Source organism: Trachypithecus francoisi, unplaced genomic scaffold (assembly GCF_009764315.1).
Source record: "Trachypithecus francoisi isolate TF-2019V2 unplaced genomic scaffold, Tfra_2.0 Lachesis_group15, whole genome shotgun sequence".
Classification (NCBI taxonomy): Eukaryota; Metazoa; Chordata; class Mammalia; order Primates; family Cercopithecidae; genus Trachypithecus; species Trachypithecus francoisi.
In genome coordinates this window covers 11208123-11223291 of record NW_022681460.1, presented here as the reverse complement: position 1 = coordinate 11223291, position 15169 = coordinate 11208123, and the positions used below count along the sequence as shown (strand labels likewise).

The window sequence follows — 15169 nt, the reverse complement described above, 5'->3', positions numbered from 1 at the left end:
CAGATCATCTGAATTTTTAGTCCACAAAATAGATTTTTGTTTTTACTATGACTGACTTCCGCTGTAGCCAATTCTTTATATATCTAGTGTCTATTCCTGTTTAAGCCTATTTCTTACTTTAAAATGTTAAATTTAATTAATTTTTGGTCAAAATTTAAAATTACCCGTTCTTTTCTTTTTTTGAGACAGCGTCTTGCTCTGTCACCCAGGCTGGAGTGCAGTGGTGCAAACTTGACTCACTGCAACCTCTACCTTACAGGTTCAAGCAATCCTCCCACCTCAGCTTCCTAAGTAGCTGGGACTAGAAGCATGCGCCACCATGCCCAGCTAACTTTTGTATATTTTGTAGTGATGGGATCTCCCTATGTTGCCCAGCTGGACTTGAACTCCTGGGCTCAAGTGATCCACCCACCTTGGCCTTCCAAAGTGCTGGTATTACAGGCATGAGCCACTGCGCCTGGCTTATTATTTTCTTTTGTAATAAAAACATTCATACGTGTTGAGTACCATTATTAGGTGTCTCCTATGCTTCTTTAGAAAAACAACTCTGTATTTTCGTGATTTCAGTGTATAACTCTTCAATCTTTTTTTTTTTTTTTTTTTTTTTTTGTATTTTTTAGTAGAGACGGGGTTTCACCGGGTTAGCCAGGATGGTCTCGATCTCCTGACCTCGTGATCCGCCCGTCTCGGCCTCCCAAAGTGCTGGGATTACAGGCTTGAGCCACCGCGCCCGGCCTTTTTTTTTTTTTTGAGATGGAGCCTTGCTCTGTCGCCCAGGCTGGAGTGCAGTGGCATGATCTTGGCTCACTGCAACCTCCACCTCCCGAGTTCAAGCTGTTCTCCTGCCTCAGCCTCCCAGGTGGCTGCATGCCACCACATCTGGCTAAATTTCGTATTTTTAGTAGAGATGGGATTTCACCATATTGGCCAGGCTAGTCTCGAACTCCTGACCTTGTGATCTGCCCGCCTAGGCCTCCCAAAGTGCTAGGATTGCAGGCGTGAGCCACCGTGCCCTGCCTCTTTCATCATTTTTTCCCCTTATTCTCTTTGGATTTTCCTTTTCTCTTAATTTATGGATCTAAAATATACAGGTAAAACTCATGTAAATGGAGCGTCCTGATTTATGGCAATATTTGGAAGAAAGTAGATTAAATGTTTACTTTTGCTTAAAAACAACTTTTGTATACCACTGTAAAACTAGATTCTGTTTTTACTGCATAGACTAAAATATGAAGTTACTATTAGAGTGGATTTTTCAGAAATACAGAAAGTGGTAATTAGTTTGAAAATTTCATTGAAAGAAAAAAAGTCCACTTTGTTAACAATGGTGAAGAGGCACATGCCTGCTTTCTCTTTTGCTCAGAACCCCACAAACCCTCATATTTTCTTTCAAGACAGATCCCTTTTTTCTCTTTTTCTTTTGAGACAGGATCTGGCCCTGTCACTCAGGGTGGAGTGCAGTGGTGCGATCTCGACTCATTGAAACCTCTGCCTCCTGTGCTCAAGCCATCTTCCAACCTCAGCCTCCCAAGAGTAGCTGGAACTACAGGTGCCCGCTACCATACCCAGCTAATTTTTTTATTTTTTGCAGAGAAGGGGTCTCACTTTGTTGCCCAGGCTAGTTTCAAACTCCTGGCCTCAAGTGATCCACCCACATCAGCCTCCCAAAGTGCTGGGATTATGGGTGTGAGCCACCATGCTGGGCCAGATCCCTTATATTTCTAAACCATAAATACATGGAGTTTAAACAATAGAATTAGGTAAAATGTGATTTTACAGCAGGATAGGCACTCTTACAGAAGAAATATCTAAAATTCCAGGGAAATAAATAAAATGTTAGCATCTTTATGAAATAAGTTTGGTGTTGAATAGGAAAGAGAATAGTAATTTTTAAAATAAACTTTTATTTTGAAACAATTTTAGACTTATAAAAGAATTGCAAAGATAATACAGAGTAATTGGTTTTGTAGCATCAATTTAAGCCTGCTCTGGTCTTCTTGATCTATTTTATCATTTTAGGATAATGAAAAATAAGTTCAGGTAAAGGAGCTAGGCTGGGCATGGTAGCTCACACCTGTAATCCCAGCACTTTGGGAGGCAGAGGTAGGTGGATTGTTTGAGCCCAGGAATTTGAGACCAGCCTGGGCAACATAGCGAAAACCCATCTCTACAAAAAAATACAAAAATTAGCCTGGTGTGGTGGCACATACCTGTGGTTCCAGGTACTCGGGAAGCTGAGGCAGAAGAATTGCCTGAACCCAAGAGATCAAGGCTGCAGTGAGCCGTGATTGTGCCACTGCACTCCAGCCTGGGTGACAGAGTGAGACTCTGTCTCAAAAACTAACAAACAAACAAAACATACACACACATACACACAAACCCATCCAACTGAGGCTGGGCATGGTGGCTCATGCCTGTAATCCCAGTACTTTGGGAGGCCAAGGCAGGAAGATCGCTTGAGGCCAGAAGTTCGTGACCAGCTTGGGCAACATGGTGAAACCCCATCTCTACCAAAATAATACAAAAATTAGCCAGGCGTGGTAGCTCATGCCTGTGGTCCCAGCTACTCAGGAGGCTGAGGTGGGAGAATCACCCAAGCCCAGGAGGTCAAGGCTGCAGTGAGCTGTGATTGAGCCTGGGTGACAGAGCAAGACCCTGTCTCAAAAAAAAAAAAAAAAAAAAAAAAGGTAGCTAAGTCTCCTCTTACTGATAGTTTGAAAGAGAACTTTAATTCGGAAAGTTTACTCTGTCATTAATTTCCACGGTATTGTTTTTATACAGAAGTTTTTGAACATTATCAAGGCCTTAACATTTCTTTATCATATAAGCAATCATCTTCTATAACAACTAAGCAACTTTCGAAACAGTTTTTTTGGTATAAAAGAATTTAATGCAAAATAACTGGAATGGGTTTTTCTTGGAGAAATAAAAAAAAGAAAAAGAGAAAAAAATATGGAATGGGATCCCCCCCCATTAGATGAAAGCTTATGTTATAGAAATTATTTTCTCTATATTAATAAAAATATAAAATAAAAATAATCTTAAGCATTCATATTTTCAAAATATAGTACAGTTGAGATTCTGTGTAATTTTATTTCAAATCCTGTTACATAAGACTTTTAGAATTCCCGATTACTCTTTGGGTAAAAATATGAAAAGCATAAGCAACAATCTATAAAAACTGGGCATACACATAGAGATTTTGTAGTCAAAACATTTTTTAAAATTTATAATATGACACAGTTTCAAACACAACAAATAACAACATCCATGTTCCCACTACCCAGATTTTAAGAATGTTAACATATTGTCACATTTGCTTCAGAATTTTTTTAAAGAAATAAAACATTATAGAGACAGTTTTAGTCCTACCACTGGTTCGCACACCACCACAGAACAGGGCCACTAAAGAGGCTGCCTCCTCTGGCAGCCAGGAAGGTGGAGAATCAGAAAGCCAACACCGCTGTGACCACTGCAATGGTTGGATCAGTTCTGTGCCAGATAGATCTCCACTGGCGAACAATGGATGCCCATGCCCTGCCCTTGATGCTTGTGAAGCTGGTAACAGGACACTGGGAGGCTTTCTGGGGAAAACCCAGCACCTCATCACTGTGCTTACCAACAAAAACACAGAAGCAGCAGAAGCGTGCTTTCCATTTCCTTCTGCCCTGCAAATCTCACACGAGGGCATCTGATTGTTCATCTCAGCAGAATGCTCGTGGGAATACTGGCAACCAAAATAATAAAGATGCTATCTAATATGGTAACAACTTCTTTAAAGGTTCTTCAAAATCAGATTTCCATTTATATGTCAACAGTACAAATACTTCTAAATCTACATGGTCCTCTTTACCTTTTGATACATAATTAAATGTTACCTATTATGAGCTAAAAGCCATGTCTTATCTGAATGCCTATAACATCAACCATCTGTGTCACCTGTCATACTACTTTGTTTTGTTGGTGACCTTGTCTGCCCTGTGCATGAGACTTGTTTTTCCAATTAAACAAATCTTGAATAGAGAAATCAAATCCTGCTTCCCTCTTCGGAGTCAGAGCACAGGCCTTCACATGTGGCAGCCAGCTGAATTGCTTATTGACTAAAACTCCATGGAGCTCCCTTCTTCCTTCTGTCTCAGATAAGAAATAGAGGCAGAGGAGAGATAGCCCACTGGGATCTTCCCATAATTCTAAAAGGCTTTCTGTCCCTGAAGGTTTGGCTTTGTAAAGAATGAAAATTGACTGTAAATGTATTCCTTTCTAGGGAACAGCCGCATCACCAGCCACCTAATAGAGCTGGCACTCCTGGGGAGTCCTTGGAGTGCCCTGCAGAGCTGAGACCACAGGTTCCCCAGCCTCCGTCCCCAGCTGCTGTGCCTAGACCTCCTAGCAACCCTCCAGCCAGAGGAACTCTAAAAACAAGCAATTTGCCAGAAGAATTGCGTAAGTTGTTTGCAACATTGTTCTCTCCTTCTTCTTGTGAGGTCTTGTACTTTGTGATGGCTGAATGATCACTCGTCCCTAATCTCAGATTTTTTTTTTTTTTTAGGCAGCCTCTCACTCCTGTTGCCTAGGCTGGAGTGCAGTGGTGTGATCATGGCTAACTGCAGCCTCAACCTCCTGGGCTCAGGTGATTCTCCCACCTCAGCCTCCTGAATAGCTGGGGTTACAGGTGCACACCACCACACCCAGCTAATTTGCTTATACTTTTACTAGAGATGGGGTTTTGCCATGTTGCCCAGGCTGGTCTCGAACTGCTGGACTCAAGCGATCCACCCAGCCTTGGCCTCCCAAAGTGCTAGGATTACAGGTGTGAGCTACTGTACCTGGCCTCATAACCTCAGCTATTTCTCATATACACAGTAAAATAAAATGTACTTTTTTTGCTTTTTGCTTAAAAAGTAACCAGCATTTTATATGAATGTTTTTAGTGATTCTGACACCAGTAGTAATGCTCAAAAACTGCTTACCTCTAGATGTCCTTAAGCACATACTCCAAAAACAAATAACCCCAATGCCTTTTCCCTCTTCTAAATGATGCTTTTGAGTGGACTTGTCCCTGGGTAAATTGATTGGATGTCCATGTGGTATTGGACAGGGACCCAGCGTCTCACCATAAGTTAGCAGCAGCCATCAAGAACGAGGTCATTTCCTGTAGGAATGAGCGATCTCGTTTGGAAAAAACCGTCTCACATTCTCCATACTGCATCACAACCAAATGCAAAGTAAGCCTTTTATTTAAAGAAACATTCGACTAAGCGTAAGGTGATGATTCTTTTTCCACATTTTGCTGCCAGAACCAGAAATGTTGAAATACAACCAAAATGTTCTCATATTAAGGTCAATCAGGACAGTAATTTCCAGAAATCTTAAGAAAACAGCCACTATTTGTGAGATTATTATATGATGTGCTTGCTAGAGAAGCTCAGGTAATTCTAATATGTATTTTCCAAATCTGGGAACCTCTTTGAACCAAACCTGAAACAAAGCCTTTTGCATCTGCTAATTCCTTTTGGGGTTTCTGTGCTGTTTAGGCGTTGACAACTCTGAAAGATTTCTATGACAATGATTCATTGCTGTTTTCATTCAAAACATTTTATTTCTGAACATTTTCTTTTTTTTTATTTTTTATTTTTTGAACATTTTCTTAAGATCGTAATCATTTTAATTTTGAGCATTTGTGGAGAACAGATGCTGCCCCGCATACGTTACAGTCCTGATATCGGTCTATAGATCATATATATCTTACCACAATCTATAAAGGAAGTCCTAAAATACGTCAGAATTGGGTGAATGTTAGGTGTTCAGAAGAAAATGGAGTGCCATCAATATATCTAGCTGCTTAAATGTATAATATGACCATTATACACACTTCCATTTGGAAGGTGGGTTTCAAAAAACCTCCGAGTAGATACAGATTCGTATTTTCTCTCCAGCCCCCCTTTCCTCTCCATCCTCTGCCCCAAGGGCTTCCTGAGATTTAACTGGTCCATTCCAGACTAAAAGCCAACACACAGAGATTATTCAGCTTTCACATTAAAATGCTAGTCAGACAATTTCCCTAAGACTTTAGCCTGAGAAAACACTGGTTCATCCTGACTGGGGTAAGCTTGTCCAAACGGTACTGTCTGCTGCTCTAAGCTGACCCAGGGATGAGTGATGGAGTCTGTGATGTTGGACTGCCCAGAGGCAGTGTCTCTCCTTCAAGCTGCTGAAGTTTTTTTGTTTTTTTAACTAACATTTCTGAGCTGTGCTTTGGTCTACTCCAAACTTCCTGGCCTTTCTCCAAAAGTGAGTGGATTGCGGGCAAGAAGGGAGCGGGGGAACCACTTTCTCACTCTCCTCCCACTTGCTCTTGTCAGAAGAGCGAGCTTTCAGGGCAGCGGAGAGCATCAGGAGATCAAAAGGAGATGCTGCTGGGTGGCCCCTTAGCAAGTTTTAGCTTCTTTGCCTGCTGTGAGAGTATTCCTTGGGCACAGTGCCAAGTGTCTCTAAGAAACTAGGCGGTGCCTGATCTTAAGGGCTCGGGGATTCTGGGTGGTGGATTTCTTGTTAATGCCTCGCGGTTTTTCAGAAGCCCCTTTAGGCTTGTCTGAGCCTGCCAGTGCTCTTCCCTGTCGCTCTGGTTTCCATTCTCACTGAGCAGTCTGCACTCCCTTGGACAGACCCGCTGGCATTTTGGGCCTGAGGAGCTGTGCCCTGAGGACAGCAACCCATACAATGCAGGCATAAGCTCTTAGAGCACCCCCAGCCTAAGGTTTCCCTTTATTATTCCAGAAGGACAAAAGATATTACATTTAGAAGTTTGTTTAGAATAGAATAATTTGACCAGTTTCTAATACATGTAAAAATTTTCTCTTAGGGAAAGTCTTTATCACTTATTCGATGGACACAGCTATGGAGGTGGTGAAATTCGTGAACTTTTTGTTGGTAAACGGCTTCCAAACTGCAGTAAGTATTTTGTCCAAGTAGATAACTGAACAGTTATAGTGAGTACAATGGAGAGAAAAGCAGCAGAAGAAAAAGTGTAATAGCCTTTGGTGTTTTAAATGATATTATTTGATTTATGTGATTATGCATTGAATGCTTATAGATTTAGGTAATAATTATTTTCTAGATTTTAAACTATCTGAAGTCTCCAGCATTTTTTTCCCTGTATGCTGTTTGAGTGACCCCACGTACCTCTGAACAGCAAGATCAGCGCTAATGCGGACCATATATGCAGCTAGCGCCTGGCCTGAAGGAAACGCCGGGCTCTTGCTGCACTTTGTGCCTTTGTCCTTTCTCACCAATCATACCCACTTTGGTTGAGCTTCCCATCATGCAGGAAGCTGCAGGCTTCACTATGGTCACCTGCTTATTTAACAAAGTCCTTTTGTTCTGCACTGGGTTATGAAGTTTGAAGTAGAACCCTGCAGCCTGAATCCCCCACTGTGCACAGCTGCTGTTTCCGCACCTTGACACAGTGATGCTTCTGGATGGGCGATACTAGCCAGGTTTGGGGCTGGTCTAATCCAGTTCCAGGGGAGGCTGACCTAACCCAGCCCTGCAGGTCCACTGTGATCTTGGCCCCAGAAATCTCAGGAAACACACCTGCGCCTGTCGCCCTGCGGTCCCTTGACACAGTACAGCTTAAAGCCATGCAAATTTTTCTCTATGATAAATAAAATACCACACGATGCTACTCAGGGGACTGGCTTTCCTCAAACACTGAGATAACTTCTTTTCCTTTCCAGAGCCCTCTTCTAGGCCTCTTCTAGTGAATTCTAGAGAGTGGTGAAAAATTAAGGGAAATATGAATATAAATGTCTATGGGTAAAGAGGGATACTTAGTAACTAAATATCCATTTTTAAAGTTATTTAGTATTGTTTAACAGGAGTTTTTATTTGAAGTGTTCTTTATTCTATAAGATAATGTTTTTTTCTTTTTGAGACAGAGTCTCGAACTGTTGCTGGTGTGCAGTGGCGCAGTCTTGGCTCACTGCAACCTCCGCCTCCCAGGTTCAGCTTCCCAAGTAGCTAGGATTACAGGTGCCCACTACCATGCCTAGCTAATTTTTTTAAATTTTTTTATTTTTTATTTTTAGTAGAGATGGGGTTTCACTATCTTGGCCAGGCTGGTCTCGAACTCCTGACCTCATGATCTGCCCGCCTCGGCCTCCTAAAGTGCTGGGAATACAGGTGTGAGCCACCGCACTCGGCCAAGACAATTTTTAAAAAAAATGAAAATGAGAGTTCTTTTTTTAAAAAAGTATACAACTTATACAATCCAACTCCATAATTATATAGAGACTAATATTTCCCTTACTCATTTCTGGTATAAGAAAGCACTGTAGTGGCCAGGTGTGGCTCATGCCTGTTATCCTAGCACTTTGGGAGGCCAAGGCGGGCAAATTGCCTGAGCTCAGGAGTTCGAGACGAGCCTAGGCAACATGGAGAAACCCCATCTCTACTAAAATACAAAATATGGCCAGGTGCAGTGGCTCACACCTGTAATACTAGCACTCTGTAAGGCTGAGGCAGGCAGAGCACCTGAGGTCAGGAGTTCAAGACCAGCCTGGACAACATAGTGAAACTCTATGTCTACAAAAAATACAAAAAAATTAGCCGAGTGTGGCGGCACACGCCTGTAGTCCCAGCTACTTGGGAGGCGGAGGCAGGAGAATTGCTTGAATCCTGGAGGTGAAGGTTGTAGTGAGCTGAGATCTTGTCACTGCATTCCAGCCTGGGTGACAGAGCAAGGCTCTGTCTCAAAAAAAAAAAAAAAAAAAAAAAAAGCTGGCATGGTGGTGTGCACCTGTAGTCCCAGCTACTTGGGAGGCTGAGGCACAAGAATTGCTTGAATCTGGGAGGCGGAAGTTGCAGTGAGCCGGGATCACACCACTGCACTCCAATCCAGCCTGGGTGATAGAGCAAGACTCTGTCTCCAAAAAAAATATTAAAAAAGGAAGCACTGTGGCAACTGTGACATAAAATCAAATTACACTGGGTGTGGTGGTGTGCGCCTATAGTCCCAGCTACTTGGGAGGCAGAGGTAGGAGGATCACTTGAGTCCAGGAGTTGGAGGCTGGCCTGGGCCATATAGCAAGACCAGGTCTGTAATATAAATAAATAATAAGACATAAGGCCAACATTTCAGAAAAGATATTACTTTTTGTCATTTCCAAAGGCACATACTGATTGCCCCTGGAGAAGAGCTTAGGTTTTGTTTGTTTGTTTATCTTAGCAACCAGGGGCTGCTTAGGCAGAATTTAAATCTGTCCCTGACCCTCATCTCTATGTAGACTTGTGGTAGAAATCACAGAGCCCGGTCTTGGACAGCTAAGTTATTAATGAAAACATCCAGATCCCCTTAGTGGAAAGAAACACTTAATGAGTAATTTAAGGAGAGTGTAATAAAGGGTCTATTACAAAGCTTTGGGTAGGTTTTAGAGAATCCAATTTTATTGGGGATAGTGCAGTATGCTGGCACTAGCAAAAGCAGGGAGTTGTTACTGCCCCTAGTTCTAAAGACGCAAAGGAGGAATTCTTACTGGAACGTGAAGAGGATGGCTATAGTAGTTTGCTAGGATTCCCATAAAGTACTACAGACTGGATGGCTTAAGCATAGAAATTTATTTTCGCACAGTTCTGGAGGCTGGAAGTCCAAGATCAAAGTTTCAGCGGGTTGATTTCATCCCGAGGCATTTCTCCTTGACTGGTAGCTGGCTGTCTTCTCCTTCTGTCCTCACATGGTCTGTCCTCTGTGTGGACACATGTCTGTTCTAACCCTGGACACCAGTCTTACTGGATTAGGGCCCACACATATCACCTCTTTTTACCCTAATTACTTCTCTAAAGGTCCTATCTCCAAATACAGTCACATTCTGAGGTACTGGGAGATAGGGCTTCAACATAGGAATTTTGGGAGCACAATTCAGCCCATAATAGTAGCTGTGTGGAGGAATGATCATGACAGAAGCTATGAACTTTGGGAGAGACTTGGAGAAACAAATGGAAGATATCCAGCTCATTGCACTACCCAGGATGTCCACCTCAGTAGCTGGGAATAATTTAGAGTGCTTGGATAATAACAATAATCACCATTTTTTATTTATTTAATTTTTTGAAACGAGGTCTTGCTCTGTCACCCAGGCTGGGGTGCAGTGGCATGATCTCAGCTCACTGCAACCTCTACCTCCCAGGCTCAAGCAATTCTTCTGCCTCAGCCTCCTGCGTAACTGGGATTACAGGCGCCTGCCACCAAGCTCAGCTAATTTTTTTTTTTTTTTGTATTTTTAGTAGAGACAGGGTTTCACCATATTGGCCAGGCTGGTCTCACACTCCTAACCTCAAGTGATCTGCCCGCCTCAGCCTCCCAAAGTGCTGGGATTCCAGGTGTGAGCCATCATGCCTGGCCAATGATCACCATTTATTGAGTGCTTATTTCCTGCCTGGCATTATGATAGACCTTTTCCATGTTAACTCATTTAAGTCCTCACAACCACCCTAGGAAGTCAGTTTATTAACCACATATTACAAGTGAAGATAAAATTTAGCGAGTTCTAGTAACATTTCCAAAGTCATGCAGGTGGGAAGTGGCAAAGCCAAGATAGAACCCAAGCTGTCCATTTCTTCTCAACCCTAACACTATATTGCTTCTCTCACATATAATATCAATGGATTAGCGACACAGTCACAGAAAGCTACAAGAGCGTTCTCAAGAGTAGTCATTGGCCATCACACATTTGAAAACAGGAGTCATCTAAACCAAAATAACAGCCATTCCATTTTTCATGTAAAGACACATATTCTGAACTCTGTACTCTACGTATGTGATAGTTTGGCGTACACAGGGCATAGTCTCTTTCCACAGGAAGCTTAGCATCAGGTTGAAGAGACACAGCAGACATAAATGAAACATGTCCTGAATAAAAGAATGTTATCATATGTGTTCATTGTCCAGTATCATTAGTGGTCACAATGGGGTAGAGTTAGGTGAAGTGAGGAAGAGGAGGAGATTGGCCTGTGGGAAGGATTCACAGAGCAGGGGAGCTTGTGCTCTGCTTTTAGGATACAGGGGACACCCATGTGGGGAGTAAAGTAGACAGGATATGTGGGGAAAAGAGAGGCGAGGCTGGATCATGGATGGCACAGAAAGCCTGTTGAAGGGCTGGGACTTGACTTGATCAGTCCTAAACAGTGGAATGACATTTACTTTTTATTTTTTATTTTTGAGACAGGGTCTTGTTCTTTTGCTCAGGCTGGAATACAGTGGCATGGCCACAGCTCACTGCAGCCTCTACCTCCCATGGTTAACCCATCTTCCTGCCTCACCCTCCTGGGTAGCTGGGACTACAGGTTCATGTCACCATGTCCAGCTAATTTTTTTGTATTTTTTGTAGAGATGGAGTCTCACCCTATTTCCTAGGCTGGTCTGGAACTCTTGGGTTCAAGTGATCTGCCTGCCACAGCCTCCCAAGTGCTGGGAATACAGGCATGAGCCACCGTGCCTGGCCTGGAGTGACATTTAGGACAAGTAATCTGGGAGCAGTGCAGCTGAATCACATAACCCCTCCCCAGGGACACTCTCCCTGAGTCACCCATTCCAGTATATAATCCCTCTTCCCATCAAGAGCACCTCGTAAATACACACACACACACACACACACACACACACACACACACACACGCTGCAGTATAAGCCTGAGCCCAAGAAGGGCCTTCTTATTTGGTTTCTTATAAAATAAAAAATAACTGATTTTCTCCTTTTAAAATATCCCTTCAAAAACTTGAACACTGATAGTAAATATCAGCCTTTTCAAGGCCTAAGAGTTCTACTTCTGACTTTCATCATAAACCTCTTCCCTACCATTTCAGTAATTGTTTTTGTGACTGTTCCTTGGCTCAGCTCCAAGTTTCATACAATCCTTTTGAAACATATAGATCGAAACTGGACATAATACCATAATAATGACCTCACTAATGCAAGTAAAGCACCACACTTGCATCTCAGTTACTTGTATGCCACACATCCATTAAAATGTTCCAGAATTGGCTGGGCGCGGTGGCTCAAGCCTGCAATCCCAGCACTTTGGGAGGCCGAGACAGGCGGATCACGAGGTCAGGAGATCGAGACCATCCTGGCTAACACGGTGAAACCTCGTCTCTACTAAAAAAAATACAAAAAAACTAGCTGGGCGAGGTGGCGGGCGCCTGTAGTCCCAGCTACTCGGGAGGCTGAGGCAGGAGAATGGCGTAAACCCGGGAGGCAGAGCTTGCAGTGAGCTGAGATCCGGCCACTGCAGTCCAGCCTGGGCGACAGAGCGAGACTCCGTCTCAAAAATAAATAAATTAAAAAAAAAAAAAAAAGTTCCAGAATTATGTTTGCCCTTCAAATGTCTACATTACAGATGTATAATGTATGTATATTACTGGCTTATATCCAACTTAGTGGTATACTGTGTCACTCAGATTTTTAAAAACCTGATTATTGTGTAGCCATAGATATATTTTGATGTGTATCAGAATATCCTAATTATGGACATAATATTAAGTACTTAAATGCCTACTAATGTTGAAATAGGGAATATTTTCAGAAAATTATATTTTGTTTTTTAGACCTATGTGCTCCTCCTGGCAAAAAGCATTAGTTAAGTTTTGGAGCTTGAAATGTATATAGTATCGTGTTTTCTTCTGCTCTGCATCTTGAGAGAACCTCTCAGTAAGGGCCAGCTCCCTCATCTTTTTCTTGCAGATTGACATATTTGAGGATAGAATCCGAGGCATTGATATCATTAAATGGATGGAGCGCTACCTTAGGGATGTAAGTACATTCCAAAAATCAGAGGTTGTTTTCTGGTGAGAAAGACAACGAGCTTACGAAGTTGTTTTATGAAAGAAACCCTGGCATACCCACCTAAGTCTGAAGCTGAGAAAGCCCCAACAAAGCCTCCCTTGTTGGAAGCTGTGCAGAGACTTGGAAAGGAAGGATGGGGTCGCCCTCTTGGACATGCACAGGCAGGAAATAACCGTCAAACCAGACACAGGTGGTTGATAACAATCAGAGGAAACAATATTTTGACGAGAATAGGAAAGAAGGAAATGAAGGCGGAGAGTGGGGAGAGAGCAGCAGAATTCAATTTCATCTGAGGCCACCCCAAGTGTTTTGTAGAACTGGGCTGAAGAGGTTTCCCAGGCAGCCTCGCAGGCTGCACAGCACACCACCCCTGGGGTGCCCACGCGCAGCCCCGTGATTGTTCTCCACTGACAGAATCTATACCGGCCACTGGGACCCGTTGTGCTTTAACAAGATCGAAATTGATTGCTGCCAGCGTGTCCGTGTCGGCTGCTTCTTTCGGAGGGAGCTGGTGGGGGACGGGAGTCTCAGCAGGCTGGGGTTTTGCACTTTTCCTTTTGTCTGCAGCCTGATGTTTGCTTTGTGCTGAACGGTCTGTTCCTACCGACTGTGCTAATGTGTACACGCAGAAGACAGGGCAGTCAAGAGTGCAGTGACTGGCAGCTCAGAAGCAGCTGAGGGGAGGAAGGGTGCTGCTCACCGTTGGTGCTGCAGTGCCTTTTTGCCACGATGCAGACTCCGTGATTCAGGCTTTCATTAGAGGTTCATTAATGATGGCTGTGGACAGTGGTAGGCAAAAGCACATTTCTTTGGGAGAGCCCCTCTCTGAACGATTTGCTCTGCATGTTCGAGGTGGGGCTGGGCTGGAGACGGAGGGAGAAGCAGAGACAAGAGTCTGCCTGGGTGGGGGCCAGTGCTTCTCTTTCTATGGAGGATGAGCCTGGCCCTCTATCCCCGGTGTGTCAGAGAATGCCCGCAGTCTTCCTGGCCAGTTTCCAGCCTGCCTTCACCAAACGGACCACACTTTACACTTCCATAAACATGCCTTTCTCCCTCTCATTAACAGAAGACCGTGATGATAATCGTAGCAATCAGCCCCAAATACAAACAGGATGTGGAAGGTGCTGAGTCGCAGCTGGACGAGGATGAGCATGGCTTACATACTAAGTACATTCATCGAATGGTGAGTGAGGAGGGGATCACAGCACCTCACTGTCCCCTGGGGATGGATACCTTGTCCAGGGAAGTCCCATTCTTCCCCAGAGACCAACTGAAGGCAGCATGATGCTGGGTGAAGAGCACCAGGCCTGCAGTGTCAGGAGAGGGACTGTTGTTTCTGGCTCCATCTACCTTAGGGACTGTGGGCAAGGCACTGCACCTCTGGGACTCAGTTGTTCCTATCAGTTGCAAGGGGAGCGCAATCTGTGATCTCTAGGATATAAGATTCTGGAAAGATGTGCTCTGCTGGCTTAGCTGTTTACCAGCAACTATGAAGTCCTAGGAGGCGGGAGACAGGGCAGTGAGGAGGGCTGGCTCCTGCAGCTGTATCATGTTCTGTGCTCTACCTTTTCAGAAAGACAGGTGGCGTAGTGAAAGGGACACCTGCTGTTGCATCACATGGGCCTGGTTCAAGTTGGCTTCCTCACGTACAGGCTGTGTGATCATGGCTGTACTGCTTAAACTCTTCGTGCCTCAATGTCCCTATTCACAAAATGGGTTGCTAATACTTACAGGTTATCGTGAAGATGAAATGAAATCATGTTTTCAAAATATCTGGTGCATATCAGGTGCTCAGACAAGGGAAGGGAGTGTTCTTAGCTCATGACAGGTGGGAACTATGGGGCCTGGTTATATTCAAATCAGTGGGAGACATTTATGATATTCACCTTGCTCAGCATGGGATCAAACTAGAACATTCTGACCGAAACAATCACCCAGCTTTGGAACTGGCTGTTTTATGGGCTACCACTCCTCCTGCTCCCCGTGATTATAGAGACGCTGTGGAGACAGTTTCTGCTTGACTAGGATACATTGCTACACTTGTGATTTTCAGGCTGTCCTGTGGAGTTCCCAATGGGTGTCCATATGTGCTGGAGGAGGGGCTGGGTCTGTGCCTCCCACCCCCACCTCAGCCAGAGCTGGTTCATACTTCTCTCAGGCTTGTTAGTTGACCAAGGATTCTGAGATTTTAAAAGGCTTGGAAAATCACTGGACTAGAACTGATAAGCTCCATTTCAGCTCTAACACTCCATGAGGCGGAAGGCACCTGGAATGGGCATAGAGTGTCACTAAGATGGGAAGATGGGGAGGACACAGTCAGGTGTCTCGGGG

General features: G+C 43.8%; 1 protein-coding gene and 1 long non-coding RNA gene across 10 annotated transcripts in view; one reads left to right on the top strand and one right to left on the bottom strand.

The window, feature by feature from the left end:
- LOC117096938 overlaps window positions 1–15169 on the bottom strand; it is a 130012-nt gene that overhangs the window by 22859 nt on the left and 91984 nt on the right. The window lies entirely within an intron of this gene.
- The window catches only part of TRAF3IP2 (TRAF3 interacting protein 2), a 49088-nt gene that overhangs the window by 27161 nt on the left and 6758 nt on the right, over window positions 1–15169 (top strand). For 2 of the 6 annotated variants that reach the window (XM_033234310.1, XM_033234309.1), the window contains 4 exons: window positions 4265–4443; window positions 6863–6951; window positions 12737–12805; window positions 13905–14021. In XM_033234310.1, coding sequence (XP_033090201.1) covers window positions 4265–4443; window positions 6863–6951; window positions 12737–12805; window positions 13905–14021 — 454 coding nt within the window. Of the gene's footprint in view, window positions 1–4264; window positions 4444–5824; window positions 6292–6862; window positions 6952–12736; window positions 12806–12863; window positions 13317–13368; window positions 13628–13904; window positions 14022–15169 lie in introns of those variants that run through there. The other 4 variants (XM_033234312.1, XM_033234311.1, XM_033234314.1 and 1 more) reach the window with 4 other exon arrangements.